This window comes from Schistocerca serialis, chromosome 5, assembly GCF_023864345.2.
Source record: "Schistocerca serialis cubense isolate TAMUIC-IGC-003099 chromosome 5, iqSchSeri2.2, whole genome shotgun sequence".
Taxonomy (NCBI): Eukaryota; Metazoa; Arthropoda; class Insecta; order Orthoptera; family Acrididae; genus Schistocerca; species Schistocerca serialis.
In genome coordinates, this window is record NC_064642.1 from 468,389,756 (window position 1) to 468,413,798 (window position 24,043).

The following is a 24,043-nucleotide window of genomic DNA, read 5'->3' on the forward strand; positions in this document are numbered from 1 at the left end:
GGCACGAGAGTGTAATCACTAGTGGTCCGTACAAACATAAAAGCTCGACAATCTCTGTAACTCCATTATGCAGCTCATGCTAGACTACTGTCGGCTTGCCAGACTATACAGAGAAAATGAAACAGACGTCATTACGACTCCTGGTATATTATTTCAAGGACAGAAAGTCAGTTGCTGAATTCTCAGACTTTTGTTTGGGAAGAATTGATACTCTGAGAAAATTTCTCTATAGTAAGTCTTTTTACTGGTGTTGACTTACAATTTGATCAAGACGACAGAATACAGATACTAACCTCTGGAAGTCGATAGCCATGTAGTGTGGTGTCTTCGAGCACTCGCCGAGTTCCCCGTATTGGTATGACATGACACATTCTCTGTGACTCCGTCAGAGCAGCTCTGGTATAAACCAATCTACAGATAGCAAACGTTTTTGCCATTATTATCCACAGACATCTTTTTATGCGAAATATGTAAAAACATGTTACAATGGCCGTCGTCTTACTTATTTGTGAATCATATCCAGTACAAAAGAATACAATGTGTTGTTTTAAAAATGCGGAACAAGAATGTTAGAAACTTCAGAAAAATCAAATATCGTAACTTGCATTCTCGTTTGAGTGCTAAACCACAGGAGAATAAACTACTGAAAAATGCTTATTGATTCTGTACTGAAACGGAAGACAATAAAACTGAGGCTGAAATATTCGATTCTGTCGACCGAAGATAAACACACCCGTTTTCTAGTTTTGATCATCGCACCGATGCAGATATGACAGAACGACACGATATATTTTGTATTGAAAATTCAGAAGAACTCTAGACCCTCTTCCAGCAATAATCTATCCTACGTCACTAAAACAACGAAATGCTCCAAAAAAATAACAGCAAAAAACAATACTCAGGCTGTCTTGCGAAAGGTCGTAGTGTAAATGTGCAGAATTATAAACTTATTTCCACTGATGTCAATTTTGCAATGTAGTTGACTGTCGAGACTCCCCCCCCCCCCCCCCCCCCCTCCATGACCCATGGACCTTGCCGTTGGTGAGGAGGCTTGTGTGCCTCAGCGATACAGACGACCGTACCATAGGTGCAACCGCAACGAGGGGTATCTGTTGAGACGCCAGACAAACGTGTGGTTCCTGAAGAGGGGCAGCAGCGTTTTCAGCAGTTGTAGGGGCAACAGTCTGGATGATTGACTGATCTGGCCTTGTAACACTAACCAAAACGGCCTTGCTGTGCTGGTACTGCGAACGGCTGAAAGCAAGGGGAAACTACAGCCGTAATTTATCCCGTGGGCATGCAGCTTTACTGTATGGTTAAATGATGATGGCGTCCACTTGGGTAAAATATTCCGGAGGTAAAATAGTCCCCCATTCGGATCTCTGGTCGGGGACTACTCAAGAGGACGTCGTTATCAGGAGAAAGAAAACTGGCGTTCTACGGATCGGAGCGTGGAATGTCAGATCCCTCAATCGGGCAGGTAGGTTAGAAAACTTAAAAAGGGAAATGGATAGGTTAAAGTTAGATATAGTGGGAATTAGTGAAGTTCGGTGGCAGGAGGAACAAGACTTTTGGTCAGGTGAATACAGGGCTATAAATACAAAATCAAATAGGGGTAAAGCAGAAGTAGGTTTAATAATGAATAAAAAAATAGGAGTGCGGGTAAGCTACTACAAACAGCATAATGAACGCATTATTGTGGCCATGATAGACACGAAGCCCATGCCTACTACAGCAGTCAAGTTAATGTGCCAACTAGCTCTGCAGATGATGAAGAAATCGATGAAATGTATGATGAGATAAAAGAAATTATTCAGGTAGTGAAGGGAGACGAAAATTTAATTGTCATGGGTGACTGGAATTCGAGAGTAGGAAAAGGGACAGAAGGAAACATAGAAGGTGAATATGGATTGGGCTAAGAAATGAAAGAGGAAGCCGTCTGGTAGAATTTTGCACAGAGCATAACTTAATCATAGCTAACACTTGGTTCTAGAATCATAATAGAAGGTTGTATACATGGAAGAATCCTGGAGATACTAGAAGGTATCGGATAGATTATATAATGGTAAGACAGAGATTTAGGAGCCAGGTTTTAAATTGTAAGACATTTCCAGGGGCAGATGTGGACTCTGACCACAATCTATTGGTTATGAACTGTAGATTAAAACTGAAGAAACTGCAAAAAGGTGTTAATTTAAGGAGATGGGACCTGGATAAACTGACTAAACGAGAGGTTGTACAGAGTTTCAACGAGAGCGTACGGGAACAATTGACAGGAATGGGAAAAGAAATACAGTAGAAGAAAAATGGGTGGCTCTGAGGGATGAAGTAGTGAAGGCAGCAGAGGATCAAGTAGGTAAAAAGACGAGGGCTGGTAGAAATCCTTGGGTAACAGAAGAAATATTGAATTTAATTGATGAAAGGAGAAAATATAAAAATGCAGTAAATGAAGCAGGCAAAAAGGAATACAAACGTCTCTAAAATGAGATCGAGAGGAAGTGCAAAATGGCTAAGCAGGGATGGCTAGAGGACAAATGTAAGGAAGTAGACGCTTATCTCTTTAGGGGCACGATAGATACTGCCTACAGGAAAATTAAAGAGACCTTTGGAGAAAAGAGAGCCACTTGTATGAATATCAAGAGTTCAGATGGAAACCCAGTTCTAAGCAAAGAAGGGAAAGCAGAAAGGTGGAAGGAGTATATAGAGGGTCTATACAAGGCGATGTACTTGAGGACAATATTATGGAAATGGAAGAGGATGTAGATGAAGATGAAATGGGAGATACGATACTGCGTGAAGAGTTTGACTGAGCACTGAAAGACCTAAGTTGAAACAAGGCCCCGGGAGTAGACTACATTCCATTAGAACTACTGACGGCCTTGGGAAAGCCAGTCCTGACAAAACTCTACCATCTGGTGAGCAAGATGTATGAGCCACGCGAAATACCCTCAGACTTTAAGAAGAATATAATAATTCCAATCTTAAAGAAAGCAGGTGTTGACAGATGTGAAAATTACCGAACTATCAGTTTAATAAGTCACACCTGCAAAATACTAACACAAATTCTTTAGAGACGAATGGAAAAACTGGTAGAAGCCGACCTCGGGGAATATCAGTTTGGATTCCGTAGAAATGTTGGAACGCGTGAGGCAATACTGAACTTACTATTATGGAAAGGCAAACCTACGTTTCTAGCATTTGTAGACTTAGAGAAAGCTTTTGACAATGTTGACTGGAATACTCTCTTTCAAATTCTGATGGTGGCAGGGGTAAAATACAGGGAGCGAAAGGCTATTTACAATTTGTACAGAAACCAGATGGCAGTTATAAGAGTCGAGGGGCACGAGAGGGAAGCAGTGGTTGGGAAGGGAGTGAGACAGGGTTGTAGCCTCCCCCCGATGTTATTCAATCTGTATATTGAGCAAGCAGTAAAGGAAACAAAAGCAATGTAATTCTGTCAGAGACAGCAAAGGACTTAGAAGAGCAGTTGAACGAAATGGACAGTGTCTCGAAAGGAGGATATAAGATGAACATCAACAAAAGCAAAACGAGGATAATGGAATGTAGTCGAATTAAGTCGGGTGATGTTGAGGGAATTAGATTAGGTAATGAGACACTTAAAGTAGTAAAGGAGTTTTGCTATTTGGGGAGCAAAATAACTGATGATGGTCGAAGTAGAGAGGATATAAAATGTAGACTGGCAAAGGCAAGGAAAGTGTTCCTGAAGAAGAGAAATTTGTTAACATCGAGTATAGATTTAAGCGTCAGGAAGTCGTTTCTGAAAGTATTTATTTGAAGTGTAGACATGTATAGAAGACAAATTTAGCATTGGAGGGCAGCGTGGAAGGTAAAATTCGTAGAGGGAGACCAAGAGATGAATACACTAAGCAGATTCAGAAGGATGTAGGTTGCAGTAAGTACTGGGAGATGAAGAAGCTTGCACAGGATAGAGTAGCATGGAGAGCTCCATCAAACCAGTCTCAGGACTGAAGACCACAACAACAACGTCGAGACTCCAGCATAAGGTGACCTCCGAAAGTATGCTGCAAGCGAGTGCAGCGTCCTCTGTGGGGCCAATCCGAGAGAGCCTTTGACCACACCCTCCAGAGTTCCCATCTGCTACTGCCGCGCCGCTGTGTGGTAAGGAAGGTCGCAACACACAAGCAGTTCCGGTTAGTCGGGAGTCGTCTCGCAAAGCGTCTGTCGGAGTTTTACCGTCGTCTAGTCAGCTCTACGCGCAGTTCTCAAGCTGGCAGTATGAAATCAGGAGTTTCAGTACTGCGTACCTAATCATCCGCAGCCACCTTTACCGAGCGGTACATTTGTTATTCTGCTCCCAAAATTTAAACAATCGCGCACAATTATAAACTGCCACAGTATGGCGATCCACGACGGTTAAGTTGTTCTTTATTTAATAAAGTGTTTGTACTTCAGTTAACTGTTCACTGATTTCTCTCCTTAGTCTGTACGTAACGAATTTGTTGAAGAATTGTTGTAGTGGTCTTCAGTCCGAAGACTTGTCTGATCATGCAACTCTATCCTGCCCAAACTTCATCTTTCCGTAACTACTGCAAACAGCATCCACTTGAACCTGCTGAGCCTCTGCAGTGTTTTCCTCGCCTTTCTTTGATGCCTCAGGATGTATCTTATCAACTGATTTCTTCTTTTAATCAAGTTATACTATAAATTTCTTTCCTCCTCAGTTCGAATCAGCAATATTTCTTTCTTTATTAGACCTACCCATCTGATCTTCAGCATACTTCTGTAGCACCACATTTCAAAAGCTTCTGTTCTCTTCTTTCTGCACTGTATGTCATCTACAATTCACGTTTTTACAAGGCTAAGTACCAGACAAATACTTATAGAATAGGCTTCCTAAAACTTAAATTTAATTTTATACGTTATAATATTCTTCTTTTTCAGGAAAGCTATTTTTGTTATTGCAAATCTGCATATTACATCCTCTTTAGTTCCACAATTTTTTTCTTAAGTACGAAGGTCATTCAATAAGTAATGCTCCACTTTTTTTTTTAAATAGCCATTAATGTACCTTGTTGGTGCTTCAAATTTGATGTTAGTTTTGTGCGCCGGTGAAGTTTCGAATCGTTCTGGTAAATGGCACAACCGTAGTACAGCGTCAAAATGGCGTCTACATGCTACTACGTTACAAGCAGTGTGCTGCTAGTGAATTCTTGTGTGCAGAAAAAAAACCGTGGTCAACATCCATAAACGTTTGTGTGCAGTGTATGGCGATACTGCAATTGATAGGAGTACAGTTGGGTGATGGGTAAAGAAAGTTACAGCCTCATGAAATTCAGAAACAGAACTCCAAGATCAGCCACACTCGGAACGTCTTTTCATAGCCACTGCTTCAGACATGGTGAATCGCGCGGATGCCATTATTCGTGCCGACCAGCGCATCACAACTCGACAATTGGCTCTACAGTTGTCGGTCAGCATTGGAAGTGCCTCTACAATGATCGAGACTCACGAATGTTAAAAGAGGTGCTCACGATGGGTTCCACGAATGCTCACAGCGGACCACAAGAATCAAAGATAGGGCATTTCATCTGAATTGTTGGAGTGTTTTGAGACCGACGGAGAGGCCATTCTGTCACGGATAGTTACGGGGAATGAAAGCTGAGTGCACCGCATTGCTCCGGAAACAAAAAGGCAGTCCATGGAGTGGCATCATCCTCAATCACCACAGAAGAAGTAATTCAAGTCAATCCCCTCTGCTGGAAAAATTATGGTGACAGCCTTCTGGGATGGTGATTGCGTCATTCTCGTGGATGTGATGCTAAGAAGGTCAACCATAAGTTCAGAGGCATACGTAAAGACGCTGAATAAACTGAAGAACCATTTCCGACGTGTTCGATCAGACAAGAATCCAGCAGAAATCTTGCTCCAAAACGATAATGCAAGCCCACACACAACTTTGAGAACGCCGAAACACATCGCAAATTGGGTTGGACATCATTGCCTCATCCATCCTACAGTCCAGACCTGGCATCCTCAGACTGTGGGCCGCTTAAGGATTCTCTACAGGGAACACACCCTGAAGATGACGAGTGTCAGCCATGCAGTGAAAAAAATGGCTATGCCTACAGGACAAGAGCTTTTATCAGCAGGGAATACATGCTCTTCCAAAACGTTGGCGTATGGCCATAGTACGTGATGGAGACTGTATTGTAGATTAGGACATGGACAAGATGAGTTGATGTATATTGTCACCAAATTATGACTCTTACCAATAAATATGTTCTGAGAAAAAAATGTGGGGCATTACTTATTGAACAATACTTGTAGTAAAACTCGTCTACTACTTACAGTGTCTCACTTTCTATTCGTATTCCCCCAGCATCAATTCCACTAGCCTCCAGTAACCTTCTTCTACTTTTGTTGATATTCAGCTTGTAACCTCTTTTCAAGACACTGTCCATTGCGTTCAACTGGTCTTCCAAGTCCTCTGCTGTCTCTGGCAGAAGTTCAGTGTTATTGACTGCCCTTAAGGTTTTTGTATCGTCTCCCTGAATTTTAATTCTCTCTCCAACTTTCTTTCTGGTTTCCTTTACTGCTTACAAAATGTATTGAATGACACTGGTGATAGGCTATGACTCTAACTCACTTTCCTCTCGACTACTTCCTGCCGTTCATGTCCTTCGATTTTTACAGCTGCAATCTGATTTCTGTACAAGTTCTAAATAATCTTTCGCTACATGTATTTTATGTCTACCACATTCCAGAGTATGTTCCAGTTAGCAGTGGGAAAAGCTTCCTGTGAATCTATAAATTCCATGGAAGTAGGTTTACCTTTCTTCACTCTAGCTTCCAAGATGCACTTTCTGATCAAAAGTAACCGGACACCCTTATGTAATACGGAATTGACCGTTAGATGTTAAGAGATACGGAAGCGCCAGTAAAAAAGAATGAAGGACGTATTATGTTGTCAGTAGAGAAGCGGTAACAACGGAACGGGTAAGTAAGGCGAGCTCAGTGGCTTCAAACCTGGTCTAGTCGCTGAATGCCATCTTAGTAACAAATCCATCACGGACATTTCAACGCTTCTAAAGCTGCCCAAGTGAACTATTTGCGGTGTGACTGTGGAGCGGAAACGCGAATGAACAACGACAGCTAAACCATGGCGAGACAGACCCCATGTACTGACGAATAGGGACCCCGAGCACTGCAGAGTTCAGGAAATATGAAGTCATTTCTTCACGATGCTGACTTTTTTAAGCTAGTGTACGTCTTGTGTATGGATCATTCTTTTATGATACACTGCTAAGCTTTTATTAAAAAAATATCCTCGTCGAATAAATATTTTAATTACATGTAAGGACGGAAAAAAGAAACAAATGTCAAAGTTATCGTAGTCAGCAGTTTTAGTGATCCTCAAGTTAGGAAGATGAAGGATTACGAAACAGTGAAAAGATGACAACCCAAGTAAGAATTCTAATAATTTCATATTCAGAAGAAGCTCAACAGAGTAATCGTGACAATGTAACATATGCAAGAGGGTTCATGAAGATTATCAGATTATAAAGAAATAAAATGCAGGAACCATACTGATAGCAGATAATAGAAAATTTAGATGACATGCAAAAAAGAAATTTTCAAACTGATAACTGTACAGATGAATCAAAATATACAACAAAGAAATTATAAAAGTTCGGGTGACTGAAAAACAAAACGAGCTTCTAAGATTAATTTTGTATACAGTCACTGCTAGTTATCTAGATGTACAGTCAAAGTAAAATATATATTTATATTAGTGTATGTTAAACTGTTAAGTAAGTCAGTTCTAGAAATAAGATTAATTGGTTAGATATGTAACAAAATTACAAATAATTTCTGGCTGTGAAGTCTTAACGATGTTCTCTCATACGTTCATCACTGTAAGGTTGATCTAAGTACCTGTCTTTGTCCTCTAGTGTTGGGAGCCTGTGGGTGCCAATTGCTTCTTTTATCTCTTTGTGCACTCGTTCCTGGACGTCAGGATGTCGTAACATCATAAGGAAAGCAAATCGGAGAGAGTTGCCTGTCGTTTCCGAGCCAGCAACAAACATGTCGTAGCACAGCATAAGAAGCTGGTTATCTGGGAAACAATGAACAACACAACAAACGGTCAGCGAAGAGCTCATCTAACTAAAGTAACACAAATAACTGTTCTGTGAAATGGAAACAGCCAGGTCGAACGTCCGCCTCTTTGCACAAATGTGAAATCAAAATCTGCTTCGGGTTGCATTGTAACATGCTTTGATCCATACTGGCGCACTACCCACACTCGACTCTTTGCTGCTCAAGCATTTTTCGCTCTTCGACGGTGGCCGTCCTGATGATGAATGCTGTGACGACCTGCTGCAAGTTTCAGCTGGTTCCCCAGACGCAAAGCAAGTCTCCAGCAATAGCTGACAAGGATCAATGACGTTCGGTTCACAGAATATACTCAGAGTTTAGCTGTCACTGTCATTCAATCCCTTAGGCCAATCAAAGAGATGATTTTGTTCAGTGTTGTCCTGATGTATCTACTTCACAACAACATGGATCTGGGCAATTGTAAGTCCTACGACATCTCTGACGACATGCTCAACCTCGTCTGAGCCTCTAATGATGTCACACTCGACCTCAGCCATTTTTCACATTTTACATTTTGAGACAGAAAAGTATTATATGATATGGGCTCATTAAGTCTTCATCCGATTTCGCTCCAAGCACGTTCATGAATGAGACTCCTGGAAAAATAAAATGTATGACGATCTGGAAATCGAACCACGTACCTTTCCCTTTCTCGGGCAAGCACTGTGCCTACTGAGCTGTCCAGGCATGACCCACGGATCCGCCCTCGTAGCTTGGCTGTCCCCAATTACTTTCCCCTACCTTCTGAACTTCATATACGTTCTCCTGTGCACCTATCGAGATTAACGTTTCTGGAAGAAAAGACTTTTGGAGAAATGGATTAGCCCAGTTTAGAGATTGTTTCCAGAGGAATTGAGCTCAGTTGGTAGAGTACTTTCCCGTGAATGGCATAGGTTCTAGGTTCCATTCCCGGTCCGGCACACAGTTTTAATCTGCCATTAACTCTTAAATCAGTGCAAATTTCATTGCAGAGTGAAAATTCGTTCTGGAAACGTTCAAGGGTGTTTCTGAGGGTTTTGCGCGCTGATTTCAGTAAACTCGCGCTGACGTCGACAGTTGGCGAATATGAATGTAGAAGTTTTATCTGAAGAGCAGATCACCCATGTAAACGGCACGCCCTGTGATGACATGGCAATATTGTGCAATAGCCATGGGGCGCCTCCACAGGCAAGTCTTTTGTCTAATGCCTTGGGGAGTGTAAACACTGAGTAGACAAAGTCACAGAAAGTCTGTGGTAAGATGTACTTTGATAAGATTCATAATCATTGGGAACAGCGATGTGCCACAGGGCAGCACTCGCAAGTTGCTGGAAAGAGGAGTTCGGATAGTTCGGGTTGGAATCTTCCAAAAATCGACGCCTAACCTTCCAGAACAAAATTGTTAGCAGGTTCAGACAGGCGAAATAAAGTACATGCTCTCAGGTTGGTCCAAACGACAATTTTGGCGGGCTCACACCGAGAAGGAGTAGGATAGAAAAGTATTAGATACTTCCTCGCTGGAATCCAGCTGACTAGTGGGATAAGGATATCATGTAGAACAAAGTGGGAATTACATCAAAATGTTAGAAGTAGTCACACTCAAGCTACAATAGTCTAATACAAACAGTACTGTAAGGTGCCTGTAAATGTCATTCGGAAGGCAAGGAGCATGTGGTACACAAATAGAATAGATAATTCACAGGATAAAATTAAAACCATATGGTCAGTTGTGAAGGAAGTGTCTGGTCTTCAGCACAAAGTCGACGATATAAAGTCAGTTTGTATAAAAATATTTCTGTTACTGATAAATCAGATATATGTACAGTATTTAACAATCATTGTCTGAGATTGCTGGTGAATTAAATAAAAATTTAGTTTCTACTGGGAATCATATATCTCTCTTGGAAAATGCCTTTCCGAGATTGATGTCTGAAATACTCCTCTGTGATACCGACAAGGGGAAGATTGAGTCAATAATTAAAGTACTGAAGACTAAGGACTCTCATGGATATGATGGAGTGCCGAGCAGAATACTAAAGTACTGTGCTGCACACGTTAGCCCTGTTTTTAGCATATTTGTAATTTTTCCTTTAGGAATGGTCAGTTTCCTGAACGGTTGAAGTACTCAGTAGTAAAGCCGCTTTATAGAAAGGGATAACATAGACAATTTAGACCAATTTCTATGCCATCAGTGTTTGCTAAAGTTATTGAAAAGGTCGTGTATGTAAGGATAATTGATCATTTTACATCACACAATTTGCTATCAGAAGTACAGTTTGGCTTTAGAAATAGTTTAACAACTAAAAATGCTTTATTCTCTTTTCTCTGGGAGGTACTGGATGGGTTAAACAAAAGGTTTCGAACAGTAGGCATATTTTTTGATTTAACTAAGGTGTTCAATTGTGTTGATCACAAAAGCTGGACCATTACCGAATACAGGGAGTAGCTCACAATTGGTTCATCTCTTACTTTTAGCAACAGACAGCAAAAGGTCATTATTCACAGTGTTGAGAGTGGCTGTGATGTGGGTTCTGAGTAGGGTATGGTCAAATGGGGGGGGGGGGGGGGGGAGGGGGTGCCTCAGGGATCAGTGTTGGGGCCACTCCTGTTCCTTATTTATATAAACAATATTCCCTCTAGTATTAGAGTTAACTCTAAAATATTTCTGTTTCCTGATGACACTAGCTTGGTAGCCAATGATGTTGTGTGTAACATTTTCTCGGTTTCAAGTAGTGCATTTCCTGACCTAAGTTCATGGCTTGTAGAAAATAAACTAACGCTAACTCATATTGAGACTCAGTTTTTACAGTTTCTAACACACAATTCAACAAAATCCGACGTTTTAATTTTACAGAATGGGCATACCATTATAAAAACTGAGCAGTTCAAATTTCTAGGTATTCAGACAGATAGTAAACTGTCACAGACTTATTGCCACCATTTTTACTATTCGAACGGTATCTGAAGTAAGTGATTGTTCGACACGAAAAGTAGCCTACTTTGATTATTTTCATTCGCTTATGTTGTATGGTATTATATTTTGGGGTAACTCTTCCCATTCTAAAAGGATATTTTTTGCTCAGAAATGGGCGGTGTAGGTAATAAGTGGCGTAAGTCTGCGAACCTCTTGTCGACCCCTTTTCACGAGTCTGAGTATTTTGATATTGGCCTCTCAATGTATATAGTCCTCTCTGTCATTTCTTGTTTACAATATCATCTTATTCCGAAGAATAAGCAGCTTTCATTCAGTTAACACTAGGCAGAAATCAAACCTGCACTTGGGTCGGACTTCCTAAACTCTTGTGCAGAAAGGTGTGCAGTATACTGCTGCATCCATATTCAATAAGCTACCTCAAGAATCCAAAAATCTTAGCAGTAATCCATGCGCTTTCAAATCTAAACTGAAGAGTTTCCTCATGGGTCACTCCTTCAATTCTGTGGAGGAGTTCATTGAAAAATAAAGCTGATTCTTATTGTTTTGTTGATTGCATTTATTTAAACTTATGGCTTGACTTTTTGTCTGTTATTATCTGTTATTATTTTTACATCGTAATTTCATGTATTGACACGTTCCATGACCTTGGAGATTAGCTCCTCAGTTTGGTCCTACAGAACTTGACATGCAAATAAAATAAATAAAATAACTGGATGGGACATTCATTGAGACAGGTGTGCTTGCTAGCAGATGCTGCGCAAGAACTGGATAGTGAGAGGAGACTGAGAGGAAGGAGGAGATACAAGATCACAGATGACATAAAAAGTAACTGAAATTTTGTGCGACTGAAGGGAATGGTAAAAGACAGGAGAGCATAGAGAACTACCATATGAAAACCTGACTTTGGGCAGAACACTAATTGACATTTTCTTTTGTTATTAGTTTTATCAATTTCTAGACGTTATCAGTGTCCTTGCTCCGATAAAATTAATTTTTTTCCCTTGAAATTCATTAGGTTAAAGTAGAGTTTTTTTAGCAATTTCTACCTTTTATTCACATGTGCCTTCAGTTTTTTACATTGCAGTTCCAGCAGCTGTTGTCTTAATCTTTCCTTAGCTGGAATATCAGTTAAGATGGCAATGCAAAATTGTGTGTGAATGTGCTATAATAGAACTGCATGAATGTGTCCTATCACTATGTTTGAAATAGTTTTGAAGCTAGAGTAGTAATTTTCAGGTTTTAAAATTATGTAAATGTAACTTTAAAGTTGAATAATCTCCTGTAAACAAAGATGTATTTATTTTCAGTTTTGATCATATGCTCCCTAGGAGATTCGTTAGTTCAGTCACAAAATTTACTCACCTTGCACTGAATCACTAATATATTCTTCACGCTAAGACGATTCACTTGGTGCAGAGAAGTTTCTGAGAGCCCTCAGTAGATGGCAGCACTAATCTCCCATTGTCAGTAGTGCTCTAGCAAGAAAGGTTCCCGAGAAAAGTGCTCTGTGAAAATGTGCTCCGTGCATAAACGTGCGCCAGTATCCCCTACCTCAACAGATTTGTGAAGTTTCTTTCTCGATGGATTGAGGCAACTGCCTGGGTTAGATGCAACTGATATGTTACTGTATTAACGAGATGTCTCCAGGCAGTGACTAATATTTTGACTGGTCTGTTAATTTTCAAAGCAGTAAGAAAGAAATCAGCTATCGAAAATCAAAGTAATTACTGTAGTTATTCCGAAGGGAAGGCCTAAAAATAAGTTATAAACCGAACAAAATCTTTTTACACAATAATGTCAAGGTTGGTAATGTAAACGACTACTGTTTTACACAGTACAATATTTTATAATTTAATTGACAGACATTTAGAAACAATTTCTATGGGTATGTTAATTCGTGTCTGTCCCGTGCGAGTGCGCAATTTTCATCACTTTATGCTTATAATGTTTCATACACTGAACAGCAGTGGAGTGATTCTGGGGAAGAAATAAAGACACAAGGAAAGTGGCGAGTTATAACACAATACGCTGGCCAACATAACCAAAAGACTGTCATGTTAGTTTGCTCCCTGCATGCTCAGATATTAAACATTCCTCGATCCTTACACCTTTGGTTGTGTTTAAGCCAACACCATTCATCCTAAGACACACATGCAGAGAACATGCTCCATATGCGGCGCCTGGCGAGTATAGTGCATGCAGAATACTTTGGCCATTACATGTGCAGACAGCAGGGCAAATGTGGGGAGAGTAATGGTGGGGGGGGGGGGGGGGGGCTGCAAGCAGGCGCTGTAGGGGAAATGCCGAGCATTGGAGTGGAAGTGCCATGATAAACTGAAGCCTACACTTACAGTGTTTTGTAAATATGAAGTGGGGCCTCTTCTCGCCCACACCTGTTTGGTGACCATTCAAAAAGAATTGTCACCTCTTCTTTGGGTAGCATCTAAAAAGAATTCCTCTGAAAATGCAGTGATTCATTCACGCCTGGTTTGTTAGCCATTTGTAACTTTTAGAGAAGTGTCACAAGAGGGAAATTTTGAGTAAAACCTACACATTTGTCTTGTTGTCATGTTAAAATTTGCTTCTTTCGCCAAAGCTCAGTGGAGTTTATGCAGCCTAACCTCACTAACATGTTGTGCAGATGCAATTTCGAGAGAATTATGAAACAATGGTTTATGAAGTTTATTAAGTGAGGGACTGAGGAAAAGCAAGGTCAGCAGCTTATGAAGAAGCACATCCTCAGAATAAATTAAATATGTAATGACTATAACTCAAAAGCATTTCTTATTTCACCAGCTATCGGTGGCCCTTAAAAACTGCATTCTTTTATTGGAAAAGTCTGTAGTTAGTGGAATAACATGGTAGCTAATAAAAGTTTGCATAATAATCATATGGCAAAATACTCTCCTGTTAGTGAGCTATCATTTGCCAAAATCTCATTTCGATATCTCTAGCTGTTTGTGAAATATGAGGAATGTTGTGGATGATTCACTCTGGGTTTATCGCTAGCACAGTGCTATCGTAAATGAGTGCACTACATCAGATCAATTTTCTCCAGATTGGTGATACATAGAAACCTCCATCCAAGTCTAAAGAAAAATTTAATATGTTAGCTAAACTTCACATGCATCAAAAAATTATGTAATATGCACCAAATGCAAAATCATAATGACCCCTAGTTTTAATTGCAAACTTTTTCGAATTTCGCGCAGTGTGTTACTTCCACGTCAATATCACAATGACTATGACCATTAACGAAATGACGGGCACATCATAATAAACCTGACATACAAAGCTACAAGAAAAGCGAAAATGAATTTTTTTACTGATACCTTCTGTGGTGTGCATACTGTAAGACCTTCAGTACACACACCATCAGATTATTTGACTTGTCGCTCTAACGAAGTAGGCGAGTGTTAGCAATATGTCTCATGGTCTTATTGTGGCGTCCTTATCTTCTGCTGTTAGGTCAGACAATAGAAATGTCACTTGCAGGCTTAGAGTAGCAGACTGACGGTGACCAACTTTAAACAGAACTTGATTAATTTTCACACACATTTATTAAAATAATAACAAGCATAAAAATTACTTAACTTGGTTCTGGATGCTATTTACAATTGACAATCTGAAGTTCCTTTGGTATTGGTACGTTAATCTTATTCTCACATATATCTCTAGTACTTGACAAAATGTCTATACATTTATCTTCATGGCTATGTACAAGAATATGGTAATCTTTTTGGGTGCAGACGGAAACTTAACTATAGACTGGTACAGAGAAATGTAGAACTCATACAGACTGGTGCAGACAAATGCAGACTGACTAATCGGAGGTCTGTACACTCGTTATAATACCTCGCGCGTTCCTGTATTGCTGCGCGGTGTGATCCGCGAGGAGATAAGGTTCTACGTTAGCAGCAATTTCATTGGCTGCGTTACATATTAATACGCGGATCGGCGGAAGCAGAATTTGGTCCATCTCTATGGCAGCGCCATCTTGTAATGCGGAGACGGACGAGCACTGCACCTGCGCTGTTGTGCTTAGCGGAGCGCGCTCTAGTGCGAAAGTTGTGTACGCGCTGACTACGCCGAACTATGTACACAACACCTTCTGTAAAATCGTTCGAGAAAGAGTGCAGGTCGTGTGTGTCGATTCATCATCGCTGCTCGGCCGAAAGGTGGGAAATGATTATCAGCCTCCCCTTTTGAACAAACGAATGAACTCGCGCTGCCCTTTGGACGAAAATTGGTCACTGTGCATTGCCCACTGTATCCTAAGCGACCTGTAAGAGCATTTTGAGGCACACCCTGTCTTACGACCAAGCACTACTCGTATCTCTAAAGATGTCCAGTTTCCTCTTTAACGATGCTATTACGCAGTTTTCTATGCAAGGATAAGTATTTTTTTAATATCAAAAATGATTTTATTTTTTAGTATAATCGCCTTCCATTTATCAATACATTTTTCCATTTTCTTTCGAATTATGCTGGGTTGCTGCACCCCCATCAGAATCAGACTCATGCTTGTTGCTTGTGAGGCTCTTCCACAGATTTTCTGTCCACAGATTCGAATCCCACCGGGATCTTACGGCTGGCGCGGCCGTTTTCGGGTGGCTCTTTGGCACTGTCTGCAGAACCAATGGCGCTGGACCCATCGTTTTCGCTGCCGCAGCAGCCCAACTTCTCAGCGCTCGTCCCGGTCCCCAATGTGGACCCGCCGCCGTCGCCATCGTCATCACCGCCCTCTCCGTTTCTCATCGGACCGGCTCATGTAGGGGTGGGCACCTTTCCAGGGTTTTCTGACTGACGGTCTCCTGGGAGCGCAGGACAGATGTCGGGGCGCGACCTGGGGCTCAGTGTCAGTCGCAGTTGAAGGTCGCAGCTGCTCACATCACCCAACTTTCTGCCTCCCCCATCTCCCCCTCCCCTGTTGTCGTAAGACAGCACCCTACACAGCGACGGTGCGACAGTTTGGCGGGGAGGAATGTGCAGTCCTAAACAATCGACTGTGCATCAACCAACACAGAGTCCCGAAACAGCATCAAGAAGATGCTGAAAGTTGCACCACTGGAAAGACCAGGCAGCTCCACACCTCCCCATCACTGGCCAGCCCAATTCGGTCACTTCTATGAGCAGTAATATTGAAAAGTACTTGCATGTAGCAGGCACAGGAAGCAATTTAAGTTTATTTTCTTTTTAGAAATAATAAGATCAGTTAATCTTAAAGTCTTATGTACAGATCATTTTGGATTCCTGCCACCAGCAATTGCAACTTCTCTCCTTCCTCATTTGTGTCTGTTCTGGCTCCCACAGTAGATGACACAACATTTGATGCCATAGTTTCCAGAGCCCATGCTGCCTTCGCTCTTCGCTGTTCCATCACAGCGCATTGCTAATATTTATCTCTTTTCTTTCAGTGGCGCAATGCTACTAATTGAGTTCGCAATTTGTGTACAATTACTTTGGTGTGACCCTCCTCTCATTAAAATGGTCTCTAACCCACCTCCCACACCACCTGCGCCAACACCTCCGGTTGCTGCTGGCTCTGATCTAATGCAATTGATTCAGTTTCAGAACCACCAAATGTAGTGGTTGATCACGGCAGTCCAGCAGCTCATTAATGTGCAAACCGCTGCTGCAGCAGCTCCTCAACAACAGCCAGCCATGTCTTCTGAAACTTTTTTTTTTTTTATCAATAGCCGGCACAGGAGTTTACCACCTCGCTCAGAAGTTATTCCTGACTAGTAGGACAGGAATGATAGTTTTTGTGGCCGACCAGTTCTAGGCGCTACAGTCTGGAACCACGTGACCGCTACTGTCGCAGGTTCGAATCCTGCCTCGGGCATGGATGTGTGTGATGTCCTTAGGTTAGTTAGGTTTAAGTAGTTCTAAGTTCTAGGGGACTGATGGCCTCAGAAGTTAAGTCCCATAATGCTCAGAGCCATTTACTAGTTTTTGAAGATGTAGTTTTCGCCCTCACTAAGTATTACGAGGATCAGGTACAGGTTGCTGCAGCTCATTACAAGTTCTTTCGAATGCGGAAAACGCCAGAACAGATATACTGTCAATGGGTCACTGAACTTCAGGATGTGACATGACAGTGTCGATTTCAGTGTACACTACTGCCCATAAAAATTTGCTACACCACGATGATGACGTGCTACAGACGCGAAATTTAACCGACAGGAAGAAGATGCTGTGATATGCAAATGGTTAGCTTTTCAGAGCGTTCACACAAGGTTGGCGCCGGTGGCGACACCTAAAACGTGCTAACATGAGGAAAGTTTCCAACCGATTTCTCATACACGAACAGCAGTTGACCGGCGTTGCCTGGTTAAACGTTGTTGTGGTGCCTCGTGTAAGGAGGAGAAATGCGTACCATCACTTTGATAAACATCGGATTGTAGCCTATCGCGATTGCGGTTTATCGTATCGCTACATTGCTGCTCACTTTGGTCGAGATCCAATGACTGTTAGCAGAATATGGAGTCGGTGGGTTCAAGAGGGTAATACGGAACGCCGTGCTGGATCCCAACGGCCTCGTATCACTAGCAGTCGAGATGACAGGCATCTTATCCGCATGGCTGTAACGGATCGTGGAGACACGTCTCGATCCCTCAGTCAACAGATGGGGACGTTTGCAAGACAAACAAGCATCTGCGCGAACAGTTCGACGACGTTTGCAGCAGCATGGACAATCAGCTCGGAGACCATGGCTGAGTTTAACCTTGACGCTGCATCACAGACAGGAGCGCATGCGATGGTGTACTCAACGACGAACCTGGGTGCACGAATGGCAAAACGTCATTTTTTCGGTTGAATCCAGGTTCTGTTTGCAGCATCATGATGGTCGCATCCGTGTTTAGCGACATCGCGGTGAACGCACATTGGAAGCGAGAATTCGTCGTCGCCATATTGGCGTATCACCCGGCGTGATGGTATGGGGTACTATTGGTTACACGTCTCGGCCACCTCTTGTTCGCATTGACGGCACTTTGAACAGTGGACGTTACATTTCAGATGTGTTACGACCCGTGGCTCTACCCTTCATTCGATCCCTACGAAGCCCTACATTTCAACAGGATAATGAACGACCGCATGTTGCAGATCCTGTACGGGCTTTTCTGGATACATAAAATGTTCGACTGCTGTCCTGGCCAGCACATTCCCCAAATCTCTCACCAATTGAAAACGTCTGGTCATTGGTGGCCGAGCAACTAGCTCGTCACAATACGCCAGTCACTACTCTTGATGCTCTGTGGTATCGTGTTGAAGCTGCATGGGCAGCTGTACGTGTACACGCCATCCAAGCTCTGACTCAATGCCCAGGCGTATCAAGGCCGTTAGTACGACCAGAGGTGGTTGTTCTGGGTACTGATTCTCAGGATCTATGCACCCAAATTGCGTGAAAATGTAATCACATGTCAGTTCTAGTATAATATATTTGTCCAATGAATACCCGTGTATCATCTGCATTTCTTCTTGGTGTAGCAATTTTAATGGCGAGTAGTGTAACTGTGGACAGTACTGTAGTGATGCAATTACATACAATGTTTCAGTAGGATTTGTGAACAAATTCTCAAACGTTCTGATCCTACTTTGTAGCGTGTTACAAATTATTGAACATTGGGACTCGGGCGATAGTGCCTTCGAAAACTTTGTTGCGGCTCACATTAGCAGTGTAACCCAAAGCGACAAATAGGTACGGCCTTGCGGCCGACCGTCACACACAAACAGGCCACCGCACCATGGACAGGGCAAAGAAGTGTCACTCTGTGTGTCTGCTGTGAAATCATGTCCCTGCTGCTTTTTCACGCATAAAAGACAAAATTGTCTTTTGCTGGAACGCGACTTGCTTTCCTTGCGGAAAGCCAAGTGCTATACAGACTGTGTGCTTGCAGCAGAAAAAGGACCCCGCCCACGTTCACTCTGGTAAGCGTGGAGCGCCTATTCACTCAGTGAATGTATGTAGTTTTTTCCAAACCAGCTACCGGTAGTTGTAATGGGCAAATTCAAGAGGTACGTTCAGCCCACCCAAGTGCTGCGCAGTGACAGTCAAACAAATTGTTTGTGAACTTAGCCATTGCCGGACACTGTGTGCGACTCCAGTTAGACATTGGCGGTTAGACATTGGCGCTTGGGTTACAATGGTTAATCGTGCCACTTGGTAACAGTTGGGCTCACCACAGTTGACAAAATCTTTCTCGTAAGGTACTGTGTAATAGTCAGGACATTCCAGTTCTTGGTACATATTTGCCTGCCACATTCCAGTCTCAAACTAGAACAGTGACATTTACCATTTTGCGTTCGTGAGACTGTGACAATGTTTTTGGTTAAATTTATTTGATTGTTTTGTCTTCGTATTCGGGGCAATATGTTTTCTGTTTCTGCTTTCAACCCAATAGACAGTTGCACCCAATTAATTGAGGAATTTCCTGATTTATTTTCTGAAGGATATGGCAGAGCAAATAATTTTGTGGCGACGGTACAATGAAGCATAATGCGCAACCTAAGATTTTTCGGGCGCGTCCCACGCCTTAAGCACTCCGTGCAAAGTTGCAAGTGAACATAAAAAATGGTAAGTCAATGGGCTTCTCTCTTAGCCATCTTACCAAAGTCTTCTGAAAGACTTCATCTTTGTGTTGACTTAGGATCAACTGTGAACCCACAAACAATATTTGATAGTTGTCCATTGCCCTCGCCCTGAGGAATTAATGGACAGGCTTGGTACAGGCTACTGTTTTTCAATAATTGACTTACGCGATGCGTATTTGCAAATTCTGATGGATGAGGAATCCCAGGAAGTGTTTGTGGTCAAAACGCATTTAGCGTTCTTGAAATTTTTGAATTTACCCTTTGGCAGTGCTAGCGTGCCTAACATATTCCAGCGCTACTTAGAACAGCTTTCTGCAAAATATCCATTTTGTTCAGATTACTTGGACAATGTTATGGCGTCAGGACGTGCACCAGCACATCAGTGGCTTCATACGCTTTTCCATGTACTTTCAGCTGCAGGCTTAAAGTGTCGCCTGGACAAATATTCCCTTTCTCAGATTGAAATTCAATACTTAGGCCATGTTCTTAGCAGCCAGTGTTCATCGACTTCACTCACATTTGCTTGCCATCTGGACATCCCTGCCCTTCGGAATGTGACAGAATTGCAGTCAGTTCTCAGTAAGATGACATATTATATCTGGTTTATATCCAACGCAGCCCAGATGCGGCTCTGTTGCATCTATAGCGCCGGAAGAATGTGCCTTTTGTTTGGACCAAAGAGTAATAGGATGCATTCCAGAAACTTAAAAATGCCTTGTTGAATGACAGATGCGTTGTTCATTTCGATCCCGCTAAGCCTGTCGTTTTGGCAGTGGACGCTTCTTTGTACGGAATTGGAACTGTGCCCTCGCACAGATTTGGTTCACTGGACAGGCCAATTTGCTTTCGCTTCCATGTTATTGACCAAGACAGAATGTAACTATGCTCACATCGAGAAGAAAGCGTTCGCTGTTATCTGTGTTGTGATAAAGTTTCACCGTTATCTGTTTGGTCCGAAGATTTTGCTTGTGACGGACCATAGGCCATTTCAGTCTTTGTTTCATCCATCCAAACCTGTTCCGTCACACAGCTCAGAAGATGCAACGTTGGGCTTTGTTATAGTCACGGTATCAGGACGAAATACTGTACTGGTTCACGTCGAAGCATGCAAATGCTGACATCTTTTCCTGCCTTCCTGTTAGTCCTGATTCTGAATTGGGTGCTACTGCAGCATCTTGTTATCAGGTCGACCGGCAGGACACTCAAATGTTACCGACTTTTCCACTGCACTATAGGAATTCCATTGGATCTACTGACGGCCTTGGAAGAGCCAGTCCTGACAAAACTCTACCATCTGGTGAGCAAGATGTATGAGACAGGCGAAATACCCTCAGACTGCAAGAATAATTTGATAATTCCAATCCCAAAGAAAGCAGGTGTTGACAGATGTGAAAATTACCGAACTATCAGTTTAATAAGTCACAGCTGCAAAATACTAATGCGAATTCCTTACAGACTGATGGAAAAACTGGTAGAAGCCGACCTCGGGGAAGATCAGTTTGGATTCCGTAGAAATGTTGGCACACGTGAGGCAATACTGACCCTACGACTTATCTTAGAAAACAGATTAAGGAAAGGCAAACCTACGTTTCTAGCATTTGTAGACTTAGAGAAAGCTTTTGACAATGTCGACTGGAATACTCTGTTTCAAATTCAGAAGGTGGCAGGGGTAAAATACAGGGAGCGAAAGGATATTTACAATTTGTACAGAAACCAGATGGCAGTTATAAGAGTCGAGGGGCATGAAAGGGAAGCAGCGGTTGGGAAGGGAGTGAGACAGGGTTGTAACCTCTCCCCGATGTTATTCTAGCTGTATATTGAGCAAGCAGTAAAGGAAACAAAAGAAAAATTCGGAGTAGGTATTAAAATCCATGGAGAAGAAATAAAAACTTGGAGGTTCGCCGATGACATTGTAATTCTGTCAGAGACAGCAAAGGACTTGGAAGAGCAGTTGAACGGAATGGACTGTGTCTTGAAAGGAGGGTATAAGATGAACATCAACAAAAGCAAAACGAGGATAATGGAATGTAGTCGAATTAAGTCGGGTGATGCTGAGGGAATTAGGTTAGGTAATGAGACACTTAAAGTAGTAGTTGAGTTTTGCTATTTGGGGAGCAAAATAACTGATGATGGGCGAAGTAGAGAGGATATAAAATGTAGACTGGCAATGGCAAGGTAGACGTTTATGAAGAAGAGAAATTCGTTAACATCGAGTATAGATTTAAGTGTCATCAAGTCGTTTCTGAAAGTATTTGTACGGAGTGTAGCCATGTATGGAAGTGAAACATGGACGATAAATAGTTTGGACAAGAAGAGAATAGAAGCTTTCGAAATGGGGTGCTACAGAAGAATGAGGAGGTATTGAATAGAATCGAGGAGAAGAGGAGTTTGTGGCACAACTTGACAAGAAGAATGGACCGGTTGGTAGGGCATGTTCTGAGGCATCAAGGGATCACAGATTTAGCGTTGGAGGGCAGCGTGGAGGGTAAAGATCGTCGAGGGAGACCAAGAGATGAATACACTAAGCAGATTCAGATGGATGTAGGTTGCAGTAAGTACTGGGAGATCAAGAAGCTTGCACAGGATAGAGTAGCATGGAGAGCTGCACCAAACCAGTCTCAGGACTGAATACCACAACAACAACAACAACATAGGAAAATTGCTCAGGCCACGGAAGCAGACCCTGACTTGAAACTTTTGTTGCGCTACATCCAGACTTCCTATACTCATCCAGTGAAAAACATTCAGAATTCTTTTGTGCTCCGATATTTTGCTCGTGGGCACAGCCTCTCCGCCCAGCATTGCGTGATTTTATTGCAAAATGACTCTGGACAGTCGTGTGTTATTATTCCTAACGTGTTGCAGAAAGATGTATTGCGATTGCACCACCAAGGATATTGGGGGATTGTACACACAAAACAATTAGTGTGTCAGCACTGTACTTGGCCAGGCATGGACGCCCACATTGAACAGCTGATGTCACAGTGTCGCGCTTGTGCCGAAACTCTGTCGGCCACACCACAAACGTCTTCAGCTTGGCCAGAATCTCAATCGCCACGATAATGAGTATGTATTGACTTTGCTGTTCCATTTTCGAACACTCGTTGGCAAATTGTTGTCGACTTTTTTAGCAAATATCCGTTTGTTGTGCCCATGAATTTGATTATGTCGTGTAGAACCGTTCAGGCTTTGTCACCATTTGTTGCTTAGAAGGTTTGCCTTAAGTGTTGGTTACAGCAACAGACCGAAGTTTATGGCTCAGAACTTTGAACAGTTTTGTACAGCCAATGGTGTCACACAGTCCGCCGCTGCTGGGTTTTCTACATGTCTGGTGCCACCACGCGCTGCTCCAGTTGCTGCACCCACTGCAGTGCACGGCTCTTCCCACGCCCAAAGAATCGCTTTGTGCCTAATGATTCTATTCTTTTCAGATTTTTTGGTCGCACGGGGGGACGGGAGGGGGGGGGGGGGTGAGAGAGGAATGATTCTTCGAAATTTGGGCACCTGCCTGTATTTAATTCAAGGTCCTGCTGGGATGCTACGCCACCATCAGAATTTATAAATTTAATCAGCATAGAATCGTCATATATTTTAGGTCTATATGACGATGCTATACTGATTAAATTTATAAGTATTGACGATGCCATTATGGCCTAATCACTTTAGGTTATGGTGTAAAAAAAGATCTGAGGATGGTCATTACAGATTGAAACCGGTCATCGTCTAAAGAATTCATATTGTGATCAAAGACTGGAATAAAAACATTTGATAAAACATTTAACAGTGTTTAGTTCGTCAGATTGCCTTGTTATGGCATGAAGTACAGTAGGGCAGTGTTCGTATTTTACAGTGTCATTGTTGAATCTACAGCTATTCTTGTCGCAGCAATGCTAAATTCGCGGTGTAATTTCTAGAAATGCGCAATGAATTAAAAATCTGCGCACTAGATTCAAGTGCAGTGACTTCACCTACTCCAGAAAACTCCACTAGCACTTTCATCCAGCAACCTGGCGAAAGCCGGGACTATACTTCTTCCTCTCCTCATTCAACCCATTATCATTATGGTACGTTATAAATATCATTTTGCAGGAAAGTTATTACTCACCCGTAAATGTTGTGTTCTCATCTTGTTCCTGTTTTGCTTTTGCCATTTCATACAGAAATGCATCTATGAGATCTCTCTTCTTTCCTGGCGTGTATGTTGCCTTATGTTCTTCGATAGTTTTCTGAAAAAAAGGCAAGGAATTCTATAATAACACACAGAACAAACTGTTATTTCCGAGATCACGATATCTGTACCAGTAAGAGCAAGAGAGACAGTAAGAGAAAACATTGTTCCAAAAAACTGCTGAGATCATTTACTTTCTATGTAGAACTGTGCGCACTGTGACCAGTC

The 24,043-nt window shown here is 42.1% G+C and overlaps 1 protein-coding gene across 1 annotated transcript in view; it reads right to left on the reverse strand.

Annotated features, from left to right (window-relative positions):
- LOC126481120 (methyl farnesoate epoxidase-like) overlaps nucleotides 1-24,043 on the reverse strand; it is a 189,820-nt gene that overhangs the window by 26,495 nt on the left and 139,282 nt on the right. Inside the window, exons 5-7 of the mRNA XM_050104654.1 lie at nucleotides 23,753-23,873; nucleotides 7,918-8,098; nucleotides 294-411 (exon numbers count right to left, since the gene is read on the reverse strand). Coding sequence (XP_049960611.1) covers nucleotides 294-411; nucleotides 7,918-8,098; nucleotides 23,753-23,873 — 420 coding nt within the window. The remainder of the gene's footprint in view (nucleotides 1-293; nucleotides 412-7,917; nucleotides 8,099-23,752; nucleotides 23,874-24,043) is intronic.